The sequence below is a fragment of the Malania oleifera genome, chromosome 1 (assembly GCF_029873635.1).
Source record: "Malania oleifera isolate guangnan ecotype guangnan chromosome 1, ASM2987363v1, whole genome shotgun sequence".
Taxonomy (NCBI): domain Eukaryota; kingdom Viridiplantae; phylum Streptophyta; class Magnoliopsida; order Santalales; family Ximeniaceae; genus Malania; species Malania oleifera.
Window position 1 is genome coordinate 7,190,623 of NC_080417.1, and position 19,977 is coordinate 7,210,599.

General features: G+C 31.8%; 1 protein-coding gene, 1 long non-coding RNA gene and 1 other non-coding gene across 3 annotated transcripts; 2 read left to right on the plus strand and 1 right to left on the minus strand.

Moving 5' to 3' along the window:
* The first annotated feature begins 1,833 nt into the window (after positions 1-1,833).
* On the plus strand, positions 1,834-3,668 carry LOC131160110 (uncharacterized). Its single transcript, XR_009137932.1, has 3 exons — positions 1,834-1,908; positions 2,851-2,902; positions 3,402-3,668. It is a non-coding gene; the product is annotated as an uncharacterized LOC131160110 (long non-coding RNA).
* On the plus strand, positions 2,068-2,174 carry LOC131147445 (small nucleolar RNA snoR126). The gene has a single exon (XR_009134824.1). It is a non-coding gene; the product is annotated as a small nucleolar RNA snoR126 (small nucleolar RNA).
* A 10,434-nt stretch (positions 3,669-14,102) lies between the features above and the next one.
* LOC131161385 (growth-regulating factor 1) lies at positions 14,103-18,165 on the minus strand. Its single transcript, XM_058117127.1, has 4 exons — positions 17,526-18,165; positions 16,828-17,052; positions 16,056-16,422; positions 14,103-15,252 (listed from the first exon to the last, which is right to left on the minus strand). Exons 1-4 carry the CDS (start codon positions 17,968-17,970, stop codon positions 14,448-14,450), a joined length of 1,842 nt encoding a protein of 613 aa, XP_057973110.1. The 5' UTR covers positions 17,971-18,165; the 3' UTR covers positions 14,103-14,447.
* Between the last annotated feature and the right edge of the window lie 1,812 nt (positions 18,166-19,977).

A 19,977-nucleotide genomic window follows, 5' to 3' on the forward strand; every position in this document is an offset into this window, starting at 1 on the left:
GCCATGATATAAGTTCGAAAAATTTAGTAAATTTCCTTTCCCTATATTGTTGTCGCAGAAGCACATTAGTGGGATGGGAAGTAGTTAAAAAAATTTCTAACATGTCTTCATCAGTAATATTTTCTCCGCATAACTTCAGCTTCGAGCTAATTTTATGTAGAGCTGAGTTATATTCACTGACAATTTTAAAATCTTGCAACCTTAGGTGCAACCATTCATATCGAGCTTTTGATAAAATCACTGTTTTTTGATGGTCAAACCTATCCTTTAAATTTCTCCATAGGACAAGTGGGTCTTTAACAGTGAGGTATTCCGTTTTTAATTCTTCTTCTAAATGATGTCAGATAAAGATCATGACTTTAGCGCGATCTTGCTGGGATGCGATATTTCCATCTAATATTGTATTTCCTAAGTTCATTGCATTCAAATGGATTTCCATATCAAGAATCCATGAGAGATAGTTATTGCCTTTGATGTTAAGGGGAACAAACTCAACTTTGCTTAAGCTCGACATCTGAATAAATTAACAATAATAAAGCGATTTAGAAAAGTGAAACATACTAACTGAAATAATACAAAAATAGTAATATAATATTTTTTTCGGGAGATTAAAAATATATCCTCTTTAAGAGGTAAACAATTATTATCTCTTCTGGAGATTAAACATATTATCTCTTCAGGAGACTTATCCCTTCGGGAGATTAAATATATAGCCTCTTCAAGAGGACTATTTTACCATCTCTTCTGAAGATTGGTAATATATAGGCAGTATAGAAATAAAACCAGTCATTGAGGCGGTATTAATAAACAAAAATAAAACTGTCCATTAAGACGGTATATATATAAATATATCATTTCCGTAGAGTATCGTGCTGATAACGTGTTATAAAATAATACAGGAATAAATAAACGTGGATAATTAGAAAGTAATGAAAACCAGTAAAATAAAAATAATAATAAATAATAAATAAAAGTGAGACCGGATTTTTGTGATTCGGTTTATACCTACTCCATGGACGAATGAGATCTGAAATCCACTATTTTAAAAGAAATTACAAAATATACCTGACATTTATACAAATATCTCATTTTCTTACCTTACAAAATATCTCACTTTCTCTTTTCTCTCCTGCTTCTTTCTTCTCTATTTTCTACACACTCAATATTCTGCACTTTGTATTTTGCACTCTGCATTCTTTGTTTTTTCTCACATTATCTCAATCAGGTGATTCCCTTTATATAGTCGTGAGAAGAGCAAGTGAGTTTGTCTGATAATAATAATGGATTCACATGCATGGGAAACATTAGGGAGATGAGGCAGGTATGATGAAAACATGGATGGTGATATCCGCAATTCATTTCACAACATAAATATATTTAATATTATATGTATATTATATATATTTATATATGTATTTAATATTAATTTATAATAAAGTCAAGTTTAATCAAATCAAGTTCGATTTTTATGAACTTGTAACCTAGTCAAATTCAAGTTTAATAATTATAAAGTCAATCTAGTTGAATTTTGAAGTTAATATTTTTTAGTCAAGTAAAATTCGAATATTTTATTATCCCAACTTGAATACAACCCTACTATTTATTAAGCTTGAACAAGTCAAAGTAATTTTTATCTTTTTGAGTTTGTTGGTTTTCGTTGATCTTAGCATGGGCTAAACCCCTCAGTTATTAAGCACCCCTGGTCAGACTGGGCCGGGCCGGGCGGGGCCGGTTCTGGGCCGACCTGGTAACTTTTCATTGGACGCTGGATAGGGCTCCGTCCAGCCGGCCCCGCAAGCCCACTTTTAAGAGAAAAGAACGTTAACATCATTTGTTCAGCTCCGTCCTCACCTTCGCTTTAGGGTTTCCGGGTTCGCGCATATCTAAAATTGGGAGCATTCTAGCAGCGTACGTTTTCATACTCCTTCCTCTTAAGCCACCGTCGATCTGTTTTCTTGCAGTGTTTTTTTTTTTTTCTTTTTTTTTTCTTTTTTTTTTCTTTGAATGTTTGATTTTATCATTTACGAACTCATTACTGAGTTTTTTTTTTTTTTTTGATACATTACGAGGCTGTGATGAGAAAATTCGTTTCTCGATTCTGATTTATTCAAGACCATACGCTAGTTTTGCGTTTATTGCGTCGTGATGACGGCATTTGTGCGTGTCTGAGCCTTGATTCTTGAACAAGCTTCATCCTTTTTGCCCTTTTCTTCATGAAATTGAATCATTTCATTTTCATCATGAATTGCAAAATTCCGAGAATTTGGAAAGTTGAGAAGGTGGGGGATGTTGGCGATGATTAGAATCTGAGCTCCTCCCACCTCCTGCACTTCTATTTTTCATTTTTTTTTTCATTTTAAGGATTTTTAATTTCCTGTTCTTGACCTCTGTTCTGTTGCTGCGGAGGCACTATGTAGTCTTGTTTTGGTTCCTATTATTCATCTGTTATTTAATTTTTTTCAACCCTCTCTTTTCTGCTTGGCAACCCAGAAAATCAGACTTGAAGTCTGCGTTTCTCTTTTTTTTTGTTGAAATTGTTTTTGACCTCTGTTTATTTCTTTTTTAAACTCTTTGAAATATATTTCTTTTTTTTTTTTTCATTATTGCACACTAGTTTTTCTGCAACTTAGTGTTTTTTTTTTTTCTTTTAATGGAAAGAAGAAGAGAAAAAGAAGAAGAGATTTACCCACTCTTTAAATATATCTTTTAAAAAAAATTTACGACTCTGAAAATTAGTTTTCATTCGTTCTATAATTTTAAAACATTATAATTAACGTGCTGAAATAGCTGAGAAATAAAAAATTTTGGAAATAATATTATGTCTCACTTATGCATTCTATAATTTTTCAGTGCATCTTATTCCATTCTACTACATTGCACCGAAGGAGTTTATGCATTTCAGGTATCTGTTATAGTAAGAAATAAAATTAAAACGAGGAATTTAAATATTAGTGAGCTGTGAAGTTAAATTTTATTTATTAATTTTTTACATATTTACATATTTTTAATTTTTAAATGTTGAGAGATTGAAAACAAAATAGATGATACGGTTGGAATTTTTTTAACAAATTTTAAAGAACAAAATTAATTTTCTCCATTAAATGAGCTCCAAGCCTTTGTTGGCGAATTGAATATTAATAGAATTTTACATAATGTAGATGAAGGGGAAAGAAGTTGTGACAGAAATGATAAGTTATAAGCACTCTTTAATTTTTATTATGTAGTTTATTAAAATATATTTTATAAATTACTAAAAAACTATTCTTCATAAGTTCCTACAAATTAAAATTCTTTATTTTGGTTCATGCTTAAGCAAAGGTTGCTCACTAATGAAGTTAGAACAAAACATAACCTTATAATGTCTGGAGTTTGTTTTCATTATGGTCTTGTCATGGAAACAGGTATTCATGGTATTTGGGATTGTTTGAAGGCCAAATGAGTGCAAAACAAGTTCCTTTGATAAGGATTTAGTTGGATTGCTTTAGATAATCTCAAGCAATTAACAAATTTTGAAATGGCATCAAGTATTTATATTCATTTGTTGTACTATTTGGACGTCTTAAAACAAGAGATCATTGAAGAGAATTGTGTCAACATCAACCACCAAATCCATTTCCTTTTCAAACTACAATAAAATTGGCACAAGACTTTTATTGTTTTTATGTTAATATGCTTGTAAGTAGTTCACCTATTATGGTTAGTCAGGATGGTCCAAGTGAAGGTTTTGTTGAAGTCAACATTAAATGGGTAAGTGGCTCTTCAATTTTTATTTTTTTTTTAAATTTATGTTGGGATTTCTATTGATAGTGTTGAGCATAGGGAGCGCTTGTATTAGGCTAGATCTTACTTGTGGTTTTCGCAAACTTCACCAAAATTTGATTCCCAAAAAACATCTTTAACTTATCCAAAAAGTGGATAAAATTTGAAAAATCTTTTATTCAACTAGAATGAAGTACCATCTTGACCATATTTATGAAAAGGATAACAATTGTACATGAAAGCCTTCTCTCTCAAGCCTTCGCAATCTAATATGGGTGAATGTTTTTGTTGATACCACTTGTTAGAAATAACTTTATTCCATAAAATCTAATAACCCAAGATCATCATGTTATTCAATTAAGAAAGCTAAATGCATAATAAATACCTAGATTCATAGATGTGTCTGATTTGATTGTTCAACAACCTTAAGTAGCAAAGAGTTTTGATCTTTCACAGTTAAATCCTTAAGCGTCTCACTTGTATTCTTTTCTTTAGATGGAGAAAAGAATGTGAAATTATTTCTGATTTGACTTGAGAACCACAACCATATTAGGTTGTCCTTATATACTAGGATATTTTAGAAGTCTATCAGTCCTAAATTAACTTAGTATTAAGTTTCTACACATTGTGAAGCTCATACCCAATAGATGTTAAAATAGACCATTAACATAATTGCTTTTAAATATGTGAATCAACAATATGAAATTAATATTTCCTAACAATCTCTCACTTAGGCGATACATAAACATCGAAAACAATTATATTACCCAAACCTTAAGTGTACACAATATAACTATTATCTTTATAACATCTCCTTAATTTAATTTTGTTCATCTCGTATACTAGTATGAGATCAAAGCGGTATTCGTTACACTCATATTCATAACTAAACTTATCAATGGTCACCACACTAATACACTCAATGGCATAGATCAAGTATGAATGTGTAGCATGGTAATATGCATGCTCCTTAATCTTAACATGCATATTCCAATTGGTTCTACCTTATTCCTTATGAGATCAACCTTAATTCCTTAGTCCTTAGCTCTTCCAAAAGGAATATGACAACATTCAGTGTCTACTTTATTTTTGCAGAAAATAAAACCAAATACAAACTCCAACTAAACGGCAACATCATCAAACAAGACGACACCTATATAAGCAGTGTGCTTATGAAACACCTTGGGCGGTTATCCCTTGGTGAGTGGATCTACAATCATGGAGTTTGTCCTAATATGTTCTATCGACACTCGATGACTTTGAACCCTTTCCTTAACCACTAGAAACTTGATGTCAATATGCTTTGACTTGGTGGAGCTTTCGTTGTTTTTGGAATAGCAGACTTATTGTCACAATAGATCTTGAGCGTTTTTCAACCCCGTCCAAGATATGCAGCCCCATGACAAAATTTCGCAACCAAATTACTTAATTAGATGTCTCGTAGCATGATATAAATTCTACTACCATGGTCAAAGGAGTTATGAGAGTCTGGTTAACACTCTTCCAGGAAATAGCACCTCCAGTTAGTAGATAGATATAGCCCGAAGTGGATCTTTTGCTGTCTTGACATCCAGCGAAAATAGAATTAGAATACCCAATGATCTCAAGTTGATCAGATTTCCTGTAGGTGAGCAAGTAGTATTTTGTTCTCTAAACATACCTCATAACCGTCTTGGCTGCCTTCCAATGATCAAATCCTGGGTTACTCAAATTCTGCATAAAATTCTAACTATGTATGCTAAATCTGGACACATACATACCTGAGCATATATAAGACTCCCTACAACTGACGCATAAGGAATATTATGCATTTCCTTCTTTTCAACCTCAGTCTTGGGCCATTGATTGAGACTGAACCTTTCTCCCTTAGTTGTGGGTGTATCTCTTGGGTGATAATCTTTCATGCCAAATCTAACAAGTACCCTTTTGATATAGCTCTTTTGTGATAACCCTAGTATGTCTCAAGAGCGATCTCAATGTATCTGAATTCCGAATACAAAAGATGCGTCCCTAAGATCTTTCATCTCAAAATTTTTGGTCAAAAATCTCTTGGTTTCATGCAATAAGCCTATATCACTACTCACTAGCAATATGTCATTGACATACAAAACCAAGAATATAACCTAGCTTCCACTGACCTTATGGTATACACAATCATCAATTGAATTTACCTTAAAATCATACGAGATGATTACTTGATAAAACTTGTGATACCATTGACGGGAAGCTTGCTTGAGCTGATAGATGAATTTCTTTAATTTGCAGACTATATTTTTCGAATTTTCAAAAAAAATTTTCGAGCTGCACCATATAAATCGTTTCATCAATTTCACCATTGAGAAATGCTGTCTTTACATCCATCTAATAAAGCTCCAAGTCCAAATGAGCCACCAATGTCATTATAATGTTGAAAGTGTCTTTCAATGAAACTAGAGAGAAAGTCTCTTTATAATCAATGTCTTCCTTCTAAGTGAATCCCTTAGCAACTAGACGTGCCTTATATCTCTCAATATTACCCCTTGAATCCCTCTTGGTCTTAAATATCCATTTTCAACCAATGGGCTTCACACCTTCGGGTAATTTGACGAGATCTCAAACGTCATTTGCTTTCATAGAATTCATCTCATCATTCATGGCATCAATCCACTTCTAAAAATGAGAACTTTGTTTGACTTGATGGAAGTTGATTGGATCATATTCCACCACACCTATGTCAAACTCATGTTCTTAGAGAAAGATAATATAATAATCCAAAATCGCACTTATCCTTTCTTTAGTGGATCTCCTTAATGACATCACTTCTTGAGGTTGTTGAGTTTGCTTTTCTATAGCAATATCCTCATTTTGTGTAGAGAGTACAATAATATTGTCTTGTATTGTTTCTTGAATAGGTTCAATAGCAATACTAGGAAGAGAACTTAACTCCTCCTCAAAGACAATATTCTTAACCTTATCTCCCCACCCCCACAAACTCAACTTCATAAAGAAACCTAGCGTTTGTCTCAAAGAAGGTCCTTGTCGAGGAATCATAAAACTTATAACCCTTTGACCTTTCAGTGTACCCAACAAAGTAGCAGCTAATTGTCTTTATTGTTAACCTTGCTTCGGATTGATCGATGCTCTTGGGTTGCCCTATTATTTTTACTGTGGTTAAAATATTTAAACTGGGTTAATTGTGTTAAAATTTTTTAAAATATTTATAATAATTCTTTATGTGTCCTGAATGATTATATTTTTGGGAAACTCTATATATACTCCCTCTTTGGAATGATTAGCATCGGATTAACAATCTTAATTAAGAAAAATCCTCTAAAATTCGAAAATCTCTCGTACTTATTTTTTAGCCTACTACACTCATTCTAACCAGATTTTTGTGTTTAAATCTCTTTGTAAGTGTGATTGAGTGTTGTTCTCATTAGGCTTAAGTTTTCTCTTATTCTTGTTGATTGAGATTATTTTATTAGAGAGTTAAGCTTGAAGTTTCCCTATGAGACTTAGCAATAAGTCTTCCCTAGGAATACTTCATTGAGTTTTTGAGTTTTGCATTGTCATTGCAATACTCAAGGAGTTCACTTTGGATTTTGATTGCTAAAATATTTTACAAATCATTCTCAAAGTATCTCTTATGCTTATATTTGATAAATATATATTTTGAGATATTGCTAATATTTTCGAAGTTGCAATTGGGGTCTTAGTGCTTGCGTTCTTGAGGCTTCACAAGTTCAATAAAAGCTTTAAGAATTTATAAAATATTTGAATTGTAAAATTAATAAGATATCTAAAATTATCATGAATAAATTCTTCTCATTTTGATTTGTTTCATTTACTTAATAAGATTTTATTTCCATCATTAACTTATGAATATATCATATTTATTGCTACATGTTTTTTTATTTAAAAATATATTTAAATTTAGTATAGATTTTTCACACCAACCTATACTATATTGCAAGACATCCAATATATTTTTCATGTCATCCATTCCCTTACTATATTTTTGAGACATACAAGTAAACTAGCAAACCTTATTCAGACTTACTTATTTACTCTCTCCTCTCATTCCTTTATCACAATATATATATATATATATATATATATATATATATATATATATATATATATATATTTTTAAATAAAGTTTGTAACCTAAAATTCATCAACATGCTTATCATCAAAGTTATCTTTCTTCGACAATTAAAAAAAAATTCAATAACAGACTAATTTCATAATTTGAAATATAATCTAGTCTGCATTTTGCATTAATTGATCTAATGACATAATATAGTTGAGATTCAAATCTCTCCAATAACAATTTTTTAGTTAAAATTAAACTTTTATCATAAATTATTAATAAAGTTGAATGGTGGAGAGTAATGGACTAGTTATCTAAATGACGTAGTTGAGTACTTGAAAAATAACAATTATTAATAATTGCCTTTCAAACAAGTAATGTAATTTTTATTAATAAAAAATATATCATACACAATATACCATAATATATAATATTTTAAAATATATATTATAATATAATTATTTAAATATTGTGCATTGGATATATACTTGGCAAAATAGATCAGGTCTAGACCTAACAAAATGGATAAAAATCCGTTAATCCAAACTGAGTCGGTTGGTAGATTTAAGATTTTATTTGATGAATATCTACTTATCCACTAACAACTAATGTTTAAATTCATCGATAATTCGATATGTTCATGCTTATTAGGCATAAAATCAATTAACATAAGTTCTATTGGCCAATGCCTAGTCCCATATTCTTAAGTCGTACACAGCAATATGTGTCTCTAAGTCTACCCTATGCACACATTCAAACTTAAACTCAAATACTCAATTTATTTTTTTATCAAAATAAAAGTCTCTAAAAAATTTAAAAAAAATTAACAAAAAAAAAATCAATCTTATTCTATGATGGTGTTCAGAATCATACTAAGGTGATGGTATTTATTTTATCACTCTAAAATCATTAACAATTCATCTGAATCAAGAATTTTACTTAAGAAACGAAATGGAAGGACAACGAGGAGAAAACTCTTTTCTATTACACTTTTTTCTAAGTTAAAAATTCTCTTATAAATAAAAGTTTGCTTTAGTAGGATTAAAATTGAAGAACAACCAAATATAATGATGTATAAAATTTAAATTTTATTCATAAATTTGTTTTTTTTTTTTTTTTACTACTACCTATGATTTAACAATGACAGAATCAATTGAACAATTCTTCTAGGGTATACACAACTTAAGAAGGCTTTGGTTTTATTTATGACCATTTTGATGTCGATAATCAGGGTTTTCATGAACCTAGTTTTAGAAACTAGATTATTTACAAATTGAAATTCTTTATTTTGGTTCATGCTTAAGCAAAGGTTGTTCATTAAGGAAGTTAGAGCAAAACATAACTTTTTTATGTCTGGAATTTGTTTTCATTGTGTGGTCTTGTCATGGAAATAGTCATCCATGCTATTTTGGATTGTTTGAAGGCCAAATGAGTAGAGAACAAGTTGCTTTGATAAGGATATAGTTGGACGTGCCTAAAATAATCTCAAGTAATTGCCAAATTTTGAAATGACGTCAAGTATTTATTTTCATTTGCTGTACTATTTGGACATCTTAAAACAAGCGACCATTGAAGAGAATTGTGTCAACATCGACCACCAAATCCATTTCCTTTTCAAACTACAAAAAGATTGGCGGAAGACTTCTATTGTTTTGGATGTTAATATAGTTGTAAGTAGTTCACCTATTTGAGTTTCAACTTTTTTATTTATGTTGGGATTGCTTTTGATAGTATTGAGCATAGGGAATGTTTGTATTCGGCTAGATCTTGCTTGTGGTTTTCGCAACTTACACCAAAATTTGATTCCCAAAAAACTTCTTTAACTTATTCGAAAATTCGATAAAATTCATCATTCTTACTCAGTCTCAGTTTCAATTTCAAAAATATTTTATTCAATGAGAATGAAAATACCATCTTAACCATATTTATAGAAAGGATACCAATTGTACATTAAAGCCTTCTCTCTCAAGCTTTTGACAATTGAATGCTTCCCTGGTGGGCTCCTTGAGGCTTAAGGTAGTCGGTCCAAACCTATTTGGAAATTATTGCCAGTACCGTTACGCCCATTTAGTTAATATACCTGCACTAGGTTTTGGTGGCTAAAACAGCCCCTTAAAACAATTTGGTTCATTCTCATACCTCCATATGATTATTACTAGGGGTGCCAAAATGGGTTCCCAGGTCGGATTTGGACGGATTGTAAATGAATAAGAATTAAACAAGTTTGAGTTTGGATTCGAGTTGATTCATTTATTAATAGGTGGCTAACATATAAATTCAAAAATGTACGTTTAATAAACGGGTACTTGTTAAGAATCCATTTAAAAATATAATTTATTTATTTTTAATTTTTTTTTAAATATTTTGTACAAAGTGACATATTCTTTAAAAAAAAAAACAGCACTCTTTTATTTTATTTATTAATGTCTTAACAAAAAAAATATAAAATATAGAAAATAGTATATCCATTTAATTAATATTTTTTTAATGCAATACACACACACAATATATATATATATATATTAAATTAAATGGGTCACCCGGTGGGTACCTAACCCACACCTGCTTAATATGTTTTATTAAACGGGTCGGGTTCAGGTTGATCAGTTTATAAATGAATCACCTTCTATTAAACTCGAACCTTATTTAAACGAGCAGGTCACAAATCACTCGTCGGGTTCCGACTTGTTTTACCACATCTAATGACTATGCTTACACTAAAAAATAAAAAAATAAAAATTTAAAAAGAAAGAAAGAAGAAGAAGAAGGATAAGAAGAAGAATTAGATTGAGAAAATATTGGGTATCAAGCAAATACCACATCAGCTTCTTAGTAGGTACCTAATAAAGCAATGACTATGAGATATATATATATATATATATATATATATCAAGCTTTAAGAAATTATAAAATATTTGAATTATAAAATTAATAAGATTTTCTAAGATTATCATGAATAAATTCTTCTCATTTTGTATTATTTCATTTATTTACGTCATTAACTTACAAATATGTCATATTTATTGCTACATGTTTTTATATTTAAAAATATATTTAAATTTAGTAGATATTTTTCACACCAATGCTATATTGCAAGACATCCACTATATTTTTCATGTCCTCCATTCCCTTACTATATTTTTGAGAAATACAAACTTTATTCTAACTTACTTTATTCTCTTCTCTAATTCCTTTATCCCAATATTTTTTTAAAAAAAAAATTAAAGATTGCAACCTAAAATTCATCAACAATATATATATTTTTTTTTACTTAAAAGACGGTGGCACCTCCATTTATTTATTAATATATCTTTACTTTTGTCGGAAGAATAGCATGGTTACAAGATAAAATAAAAGGGAGAGTACAGAAAAATTCTCTCAAAACTAGCAACCAACCAAATTAGGACAACAAAACTAAACAACATGCTTCTCATCAAAGTTATCTTTCTTCAACATTTAAAAAAAAGAAATTCAATAACAAGCTAATTTCATAATTTGAAACATGATCTAGTCTACATTTGCGTTAATTGATCTAATGACAAAAATTAGTTGGATTCAAGTCTCTCCACTAACAAATTTTTAGTTAAAATTAAACTTTGATAATAAATTATTAATTAAGTTGAATGATGGTGAGTAATGGACTAGTTATCTAAATGACGCAATTGAGTACCCGAAAGACCTTGAACACTAATATATTATATTTAAAAAATAAATATAATATAATGATAATTACCTTTCAAATAAATAATTTAATTATTATTAATTAACAATATATGATACACAATGTACGATAGTATATAATATTTTAAAATATATATTATAATATAATTATTTAAATATTGTGCATTGGATATAGGCTTAGCAAAATAAATCGGGTCAAATAATTCGTGGTGGATTAGGCGGGTTATCAGGTAAGGAAATTGTAATACATATCCAACTCAATTAAGAGTCAGATTTATGACGGTTCGGATCAGATAATCCATGGTGGATGACAGATAATTTGTCATTCTCTTCCCAAATATAATTTTTTTACCATCCGAACAATTTATTTCATAAAATAATAACTAACATTATTTTTAAAATTATAATTTGGTAAATTGTTAAACATTTAATAACCAATCATTAAATTATAATTTTTATTTTTTAAGATCATGAATTTTAGGATTTTATTTTGATAATGAGAATTAGATATTTAGGCTTGAGTTTAGGTGGGGACATTGGATAGACTTAGAAGCACATATAATAGCGTTAGTGGGAGAGTTAAAAGTATAGAATTGGGTCTTGGCCAATTGAGCTTATATTGACTTGGTTAATGCATATTAAATTATCTATGACTTTATACATTAATTATTAATGGATTAAACGATATCTATCCATCGAATAAAACTTGCAATCTATCAATCAACTCGTTTAAGGGCAGATAAAAAAATTTTAAAATCATATCCAACTCATTTAATGAATGGATCAATTATGGGTTAGTTTAAGTAGGTCAAATTCAATTTAAATGTAACAATGTAATAGTATACTATAGTTAGCTGAGTAATCATTTAAAGTATATATATAAATATATATATATAAGAGATAACTTTCAAAATTTTACGGAGAAAAGAAGTACAAAATATATATGTCACATAATTATGAATTTATTAAATACTATCGTATTAACTAGAATGCTGATATGATATCTGCTCGACACATAATAAACACAAGAATGAAATTGATGCAGGAATTAAAATTTAGATGGGTAGGTAGTTGATTAATAATGTGAATATGTTGTTGCATTTCAATGTGCTTGAGAAGTGGCTGCCAAAATGGAATGGAAATAAATGATATTATAGGAATATCCAAGAATTTAAAACTTAACTTTTACATTTTCTTATTTTTGCATTTCCAAATTGTTATCATATAAATACCAGTTATTGTCATATTTTAAATTTCAACCCACCTTTGGTATCATTATCAAAAATTATTAGGACAAAAATTAGAAATAAAAGCTAAAAATTAAAAATTAAAATTAAAAAACTAGAAACCAAAAATTCGTTTGGTTAACATTTATATAATTAGTATAGCTTTAAATCAAATAATACTATAAAAATATGATTAAAAATAATAATATTACAAATAACATACATTAAAAAATACCATAATAAAAATGAAAATTATTTTAATTATTCTACTTAATTATTATAGTTTTAAATTTTACTTTACAATAAATATATTGTTGAATATGACAACTGAAAAAATAATAAAAATATTTTGTAATTGGCTTTATTACTATTTTTTAAAATTCATGCATATTTTTATTTTAATTATATTTAAATTCATATTATTATTTTATTTTAATCTTTATTTAGAATAGTATAAAATGAATGATTTAATCCAAAAAAAAATATTTCTAGATATTAAAATTTCTCACAACAATGTCAAAACAATCAAAAATAATAAAATCTTATTTTCAATTTTTTTCACAAACAGTTAAAAAATCAAAAAAAAAATAAATTAAAAACTAACAAAATAAATAAACACATTTTTATAATATTTTTTTTTTCAATATACAGAAATAAAAACAGGAAATAGAAAACAACAATGATACCAAACAAGCCTTTAATAAACTTACCAAATTGCTTCACCTATCAAATGATATACAAATAAACTTTTTGTTTAAAACATATTAGATTCTAAGTAATCATTAATTTATGGTTTTCATTAAAAAAAAGAAAATAAACATTTGTAAAAGCATATCAACTTATAAAGTTAGGATGGTCTAACCCGATTAATTTAGAGCAGAATTTTACCATAAATACAAACTCTTAAACCCAAAACCACAACTTGACTGTTCAGTTCAATTTGCATTTTAAAACTACGAGTATCTTTAATATAATTTTTCAAAAGTTATTTTAAGAAAAACATTTAGAGGACTTATTCGCACATAGTCCTTTTTCATCATATCCATCTCATTTTATTTTGTCGATAAATAAAAGGAAATGTAATAAAAATAAATTTTATTATAATTTTTTCTCACTTTTCTCATATTAAATCACCCAAGCCACATGATAAAAATAAAAGCTACTAGCCTTTTGAAAAGTGAGAAGGCATTTTTTCAAATGCTTCACATGACTTTTCATTTAAAAAGGCATGCCATAAGCTTGTTGAAAGTGAGATGCATGTCACAGCTAGTCTATGGGCTGGAGCCCACCCAGGCACACCCCGATCTCATTTGAAGACATTAAATAACTAACTTTCGTCTAAAAAAGGAAAACTGCTCCAAACATAAAAACCACCTCCTAAAAGGCCGTCTGTTTACGACAGAGGAAAAATGGAAACCAGCAGTTCTAAGAGGATAAGGAAAGAACATAACATATACTCTTCGCTTCACAAGACTTCAGTCTCCCGCGAATCACAAATATAAAAACCAGAAACAGTCAATGCCCTCGCCGGAGTCTGCGAGTCCCTAAACCATACACATTTTCAAACCATGTCATAAAAGAAACATAAGACAAACTAATAAGAAAACCCAGTTACTCTAGACCACCCTCTCACTCAATATCGACCCATCTTCCTTTCTTCAGACATTCTTTCTGCTATCTCAATCTTTTCCCATCCAGTCATGGGACCTTCATAAGGATGGTACAGAGCAGGAACTTGCAAGAGTTGAACCAAACACATCATCACAAAGGCTAGCCCCCTCATGGGTCATTTTGTTCTCAGCTATTGGGCTGCTTCCTGAGCTGCTGTTCGAAAGTGATACGAAAGTCGTCTTCTGCAAGACTCCTGTCGGAGAAGATCCCAGCTGGGGGCTACCATCCCAAGCTTCGGACATGAGGTTAAGACCAGATGAATTCCTGCAGCCCATGGCAGTGGCAGTGTTCTTCAAGACCTCACCCAAAGGACCACCCATTGAACTTCCCCAGGAGATTGGTATCCAGTTCGCTTGCTTTTGCATTGTCGGTTCAATGAAGTCATTGTTCACCCCCAAGCCCACTTGGGCAGGGTCAAACTCCCGAGACAGCCTCAATGGTGAGACAGCAAGTCTCTCCCGTGTTGGCGAGGAAGAGGATGATGAGAAGTCCGATGAGCCCACAGGGATCGACATTGAGAGCTGGGTCCAGTCTGATTTCAGTTCTCCGGGCCAGGGGATTACTGAGCGATTAGCGGACTGGTCCTTGGGCCAGTCATCAATGAATTGGCGAACTGGGTGTTGATCTTGGGTCTCTTGGCCATTGAAGTGCATGAAAAAACTACCATTTCTATCGTTCATGTAGGTGCCTTTTTGTGAAGGATTGGGGATCGAGACCAAGCCAAAGTCTGACTGGGAAGATTCTTCAAAAGGGTTCCTTTGTTTGGGAATGGAGAGAGAGGACTCTCGAGGATTTAGGCCGATGGAGGGAGATACCATGGAGAGGGCCTGTGGATCTGGCATTCTGTCGCACACATTGTTTTTCAGAAAGAAGCCTAAATAGTAATCTAAACACTAAAAGGACAAAAACCACAAACTATTACGACCAAAAAAATATATATATATCCTTACTATCCATGATTCTTGATAAAAACATAAGTAGAAAAACCAGGAACGATTAAAAAATTTCAAAATCTATATGACAAGTAGCTTAATAGGGTCCACTCATGATTGTCTCACCACTATACATATAGGTAGGAAAAGGGCTCAATGGACTAGGGTCCCGCCAGTTTCATTTTCATTCATGCACTTTCACTTTCTAGCCATTGATTTCAGTGGCCTTAAGTAAACTATTGAAATCCAAGGATGAAAGAACTCCTCGCCATGAAATTACATGAGAATTAGGGAGATCCTAATCCAATGGGTCCCCTCTCAATCTGTGCATCATGCGGCGAGATATCATGTGACGGACCCACCAAGCAATTCAAGCAAATGATCATCCAAAAATTTTCATGAAAACTTAAAGTAGCATTTTTCTTTTCAAAAGGATGTTAGGCCTCAATTTGGGAAAATTAGAAATGAAACAAACATAATGAAATCCTCCTACACAAGGAATCTCAAGTCTAAGCCAGTATGAAATATCACTATCATCAAAGGAAAGATTAAATAATGAGGTCAACTTAAAAGTAAAGGAAAAGGAAGAGAACCAACAGCACGCATATACTATTCCAGTAAAACATTAAACTGTATAATACTCAAAAAAGGGTCAATGAGAAATAATCAATCAGAAAAATGAAGGTCAAACCCATGAAGTAAGGGATACTTCACCTATTCGCAAAGGCTTCCATAGAAGGATTGGCTGCAGCAGGCTGCAAACCTTTGAGCTTGTGCTGCACTGTATTAGCAAGGCTGTTGGATGTGCCACCGCTGGACAATATCGATGCTGAGACAGAGGAAGTCACCGGCACCACCTTTGAATTCGAGGAATTCATGGATCCGGAGAGAGCATGGCCAGTCTGGCCTTCCACAGGCTTTCTTGAACGATGGCGGCCCCTGTTTATGTGCCTTTCACAGTACTTCTGGTCGGCAACAGCATCTCTAGAGCACCGCCATTTCTTCCCATCTGTTCGACGACACCTCCCAGGCTCAGGATCAGTGTTGCTGGAGAAACCCAGACGGAAAGAACCCCATCCCACTAAACCATTGGAAAAAGAAACAGTTTTAAGGGGCAGAAAGCCATAGATAGAAAGATTTAGCCGGAGCAACAAAAAATGGTATCAATCAAATCAAGTTAATTAATGAGTCTGCTCATCCTGGACTAATATAAATCTAAAACTTTCTAAAAAAAAATACGCACAGAAGTCCTTGGTTAGCACCAGATGCAGTAAGACATACATAACAGCACAAAATTGGACATACCGTGGAATTAGACGTGAAAAAACACCCTATGAACATAAAGGGTAACATGATATATGCTTCTCTCATCAAATATTCCAGAATTTCAATTGACATGTGTGTGTGTGCGTGCTAAGGTGGGCAAGGTGTTAGATACATCTCTTTAAGGTAAACCAGATGCTATTAGAGAATAGAACAGGATTACATGAATTAGGAGGCAAGGATGCGGCAGATGTTCCGGACAGCCCAAATGGACTGATGGATTTTTTGAGGGCAAGGAGCAAATTGGATGGTACAGGCACATTTGCTGTGAGGTACTTGTAGATCAAGGCCTGGTGTTCCAACTCAATCCACTGCGAAGGAGTAAATGGTCCTCTGACCGCCGCAAAGGCCCCATGCATACTCGCGTTCAAGCTTCCAGAACCATAACCTGAAGCACATACACTAAGAAGATAACTCGTCCACAATCATATAAAGAAGACAACTCATTGCAATTAAAATTTTCTACTCCAGCAGGAAAAAAAAAAAAAAAAGTTATGGAAACAAAGCATGAGTTGCTACTTGCTTCCGCTATCCCTTTCCCTCACTTTCTTTCCCTATCAATCTGGATTGACCTACTTTCACCAAAAATCAAAGCACAAGAGAGGGAAAAAAATTCACCTTTTCCTTGACAAGACTCAAAAATGAAATTTTTTTACATGAAAAGACCCTCCACAAGGCCATCAAGCTAAAAACATCAGCAGCTACACCCATCTCGCAAAATCAAGAATCAAACAAAACCCACATTCCAATTTGGCCAAAACAAATAGGAAAATAGCAGTCTTCCCCGGTTGATGGATTCACATTTTTAGCCCAAACCCATCCCACAGAAAACAAATAAAAACATACAAAGAGTTGGTTTACCTGCATTTCTAGAGTGAGCAGGGGTTGGGTGCAGAAGGTAGTTAGGAAAGGCACTGCTCTGTGAGCTCCTATCAACTAATCCCCCATCTTTACCGACAAAGGAAACATCTGGTTTGGCCGAAGAGAAGCTCAGCATGTGGTGCTGCTGCTGCTGCTGCTGGCGAGCATCATCAGAGACCCCATGAGACAAATTAGATCTCAACAAAGGAATGCCCTGAGGAAGCAACATTGTCTTCGAGAGTCCAAAATCATCAGTAGTAGTCCTGGGCATTTTTGAGTTCATCATCCTCCAGAACTCATCTTCAGCGGACCCAGATCTCTGTTGCTTCACCAACCCAGATCCGCGCTCGTTCAGCTTGGGCTCAGGGTCCGGAATCCGACAAGGAGCTCCATCTTCTTGAGCACCCCTCAACCCCTCCAAGCTCACAGTACCCCTAAAATCCATGGATCCCTGAAAGAAGAGCTCATGGCATGGAAGATGGAAGGTCCATCGTTGGCAAAAGGCGCATCTCAAAGGAAGCGTCTGTTAGAGAAGATGAGCTTGTAAGGAGTGACCTATAAGTAGGAAACCAGAAAAAGATTTTTAGAGAGAGAGAGTTGAAACTGATGGGCAGACACCAATGTAAAAACGCTCTCAGCATCTCGGACATGCTTATTTATTTATTTATTTATTGCCAAATTGTCGATATTCTTTACTACTTTTTGGGTTTTTTTTTTTTTGAAATAAAACTTACTACCTTATACTCATTATTTTAGTTCTATTTTATTGCACATTATAATAAATTATTTGTGTTTTGTATGTTAATAAAAATATCTTAAAAAAATTTCTTTCTAAAATTTCAAAAATCTCATAAATATTTGTTAAAATTTTAAAGTAATTACGAACTTCCTCTAATTTTTTATATACTTATGCCAACTCAAAAGCTTACTTTTTTGTAAAATATAAGAAAATATTTGTCTATTTTGAATAAGTTTTAAGTAGGTCAATAAAATTTCTAAAATTTTAATAAAAATCATTATTATTTTACCATCCATCATAAAAAAAATCATATGTTTTGTCATATCTTACTTAAAATGATTTTACAGCATTTGATTCATATTAATTGATAAATATTTAAGCATAAAACTATTAGTACCCGCTCCTAACCAATAACAAAAAAATCCGAATAATATTTTTTTATTTCTCTTCCAAATATCTAATATAAAAACATCAAACTTTAATCATCATCATATCTCTTTATATATGAATTTCAGATTTTCTTGGTATGAAACTCATTATCCTTAATTAGGTTAAACACAAATTTTAGTTTTTATAAATTTAAATAAATATAATATGAAATTATATTAAATTTAAAATGATGAATTGAATATTTTATTTTAAATTTATTAGTTTATGGGGATGGGGGATGGGGGATGGGAGAGGGGGAGCAGAGTTGCAGTGGGGGTAGATTATCAAACTCTCCACCTAACACTAGAGAATGGAGAGGGGACAGAGGTGGGGGGGCGGGGGGGATAGGAGCTTTCAGACCATTAAATTTTATCGAAAATGTTGAGAATATTTAATTGTAAAATCATGGGCTTTTTCTTTCCTGGGGGTGCATTCTGGTTAGTTGGGAGACATTCAAATCTCACTTGTTGTCTTGGATTTTTGTCAAGAAATTGCAACCACCTCCTAGGTTGACAAAATGGAACGTGTTCGGACGGATCATAAATGAGTTGGATTAAGCAAGTTCAGATTAAACTCACCCATTTATTAACGGATAAATATTATGTAAATTTAAATCCGTTCGTTTGATAAAAATGTCATAAAAGAGTCATTCATTTAAAAAATATAATTTATTTATTTTAAAAAATTTTAAACATTTCATACAAAATGATATATTTAAAAAATATATTTTATTTTATTTTTAAATAGATCATAAATGTAGGAATATGGGGTTTTAGGCGAATGATTTTTATTTTTATTTAAAATTAATTTTTTTAAATACATCAAGTAATTTTAGTTGTACTGCATGTGCACTCCATCCACCAAACATGTGAATTCCATGAAACTAATAGAGATGGAGAATGGTGAATACATGCATGTGGATGAGGTAACGAGTTGAGAAATAAACAGTTAAGTTAAATCTCAGGGACTAGAGAGAGAGAGGTCATGCGCGGGTCTATAATCTATATATACATATAGGCGCATAGGTTTTATTGTATGGAGAGGTACTAAGTATTGACACAATAACTAGTAGTTATAAATAATGTTAACATTATTATATTAAAAAAAAATTTATGGCCCCAAAATTTTTGGAGACCTAAGCAAGCACCTCAATGGCCTTAATGAAGAGTCGGCCCTGCATAAACGGGTCACCCGTCGGGTGGATTGACCCGAACTCATCTAACTCGTTTAATAAACAAGTCAAGCTCAGGTTGACCCATTTAAATATGGGTCAACTTGTATTAA

What these genes read in the sequence shown, in the direction of transcription:
- LOC131161385 (XM_058117127.1), bottom strand. Translation starts at nt 17,970, where the DNA reads ATGGATTTTAGGGGTACTGTGAGCTTGGAGGGGTTGAGGGGTGCTCAA. An exon ending in TGCTCACTCTAGAAATGCAG is followed by an intron (nt 17,053 to 17,525) that starts GTAAACCAACTC and finishes TATGTGCTTCAG; the next exon opens with GTTATGGTTCTGGAAGCTTG. An exon ending in ATGGAAGCCTTTGCGAATAG is followed by an intron (nt 15,253 to 16,055) that starts GTGAAGTATCCC and finishes TGTGTGCGACAG; the next exon opens with AATGCCAGATCCACAGGCCC.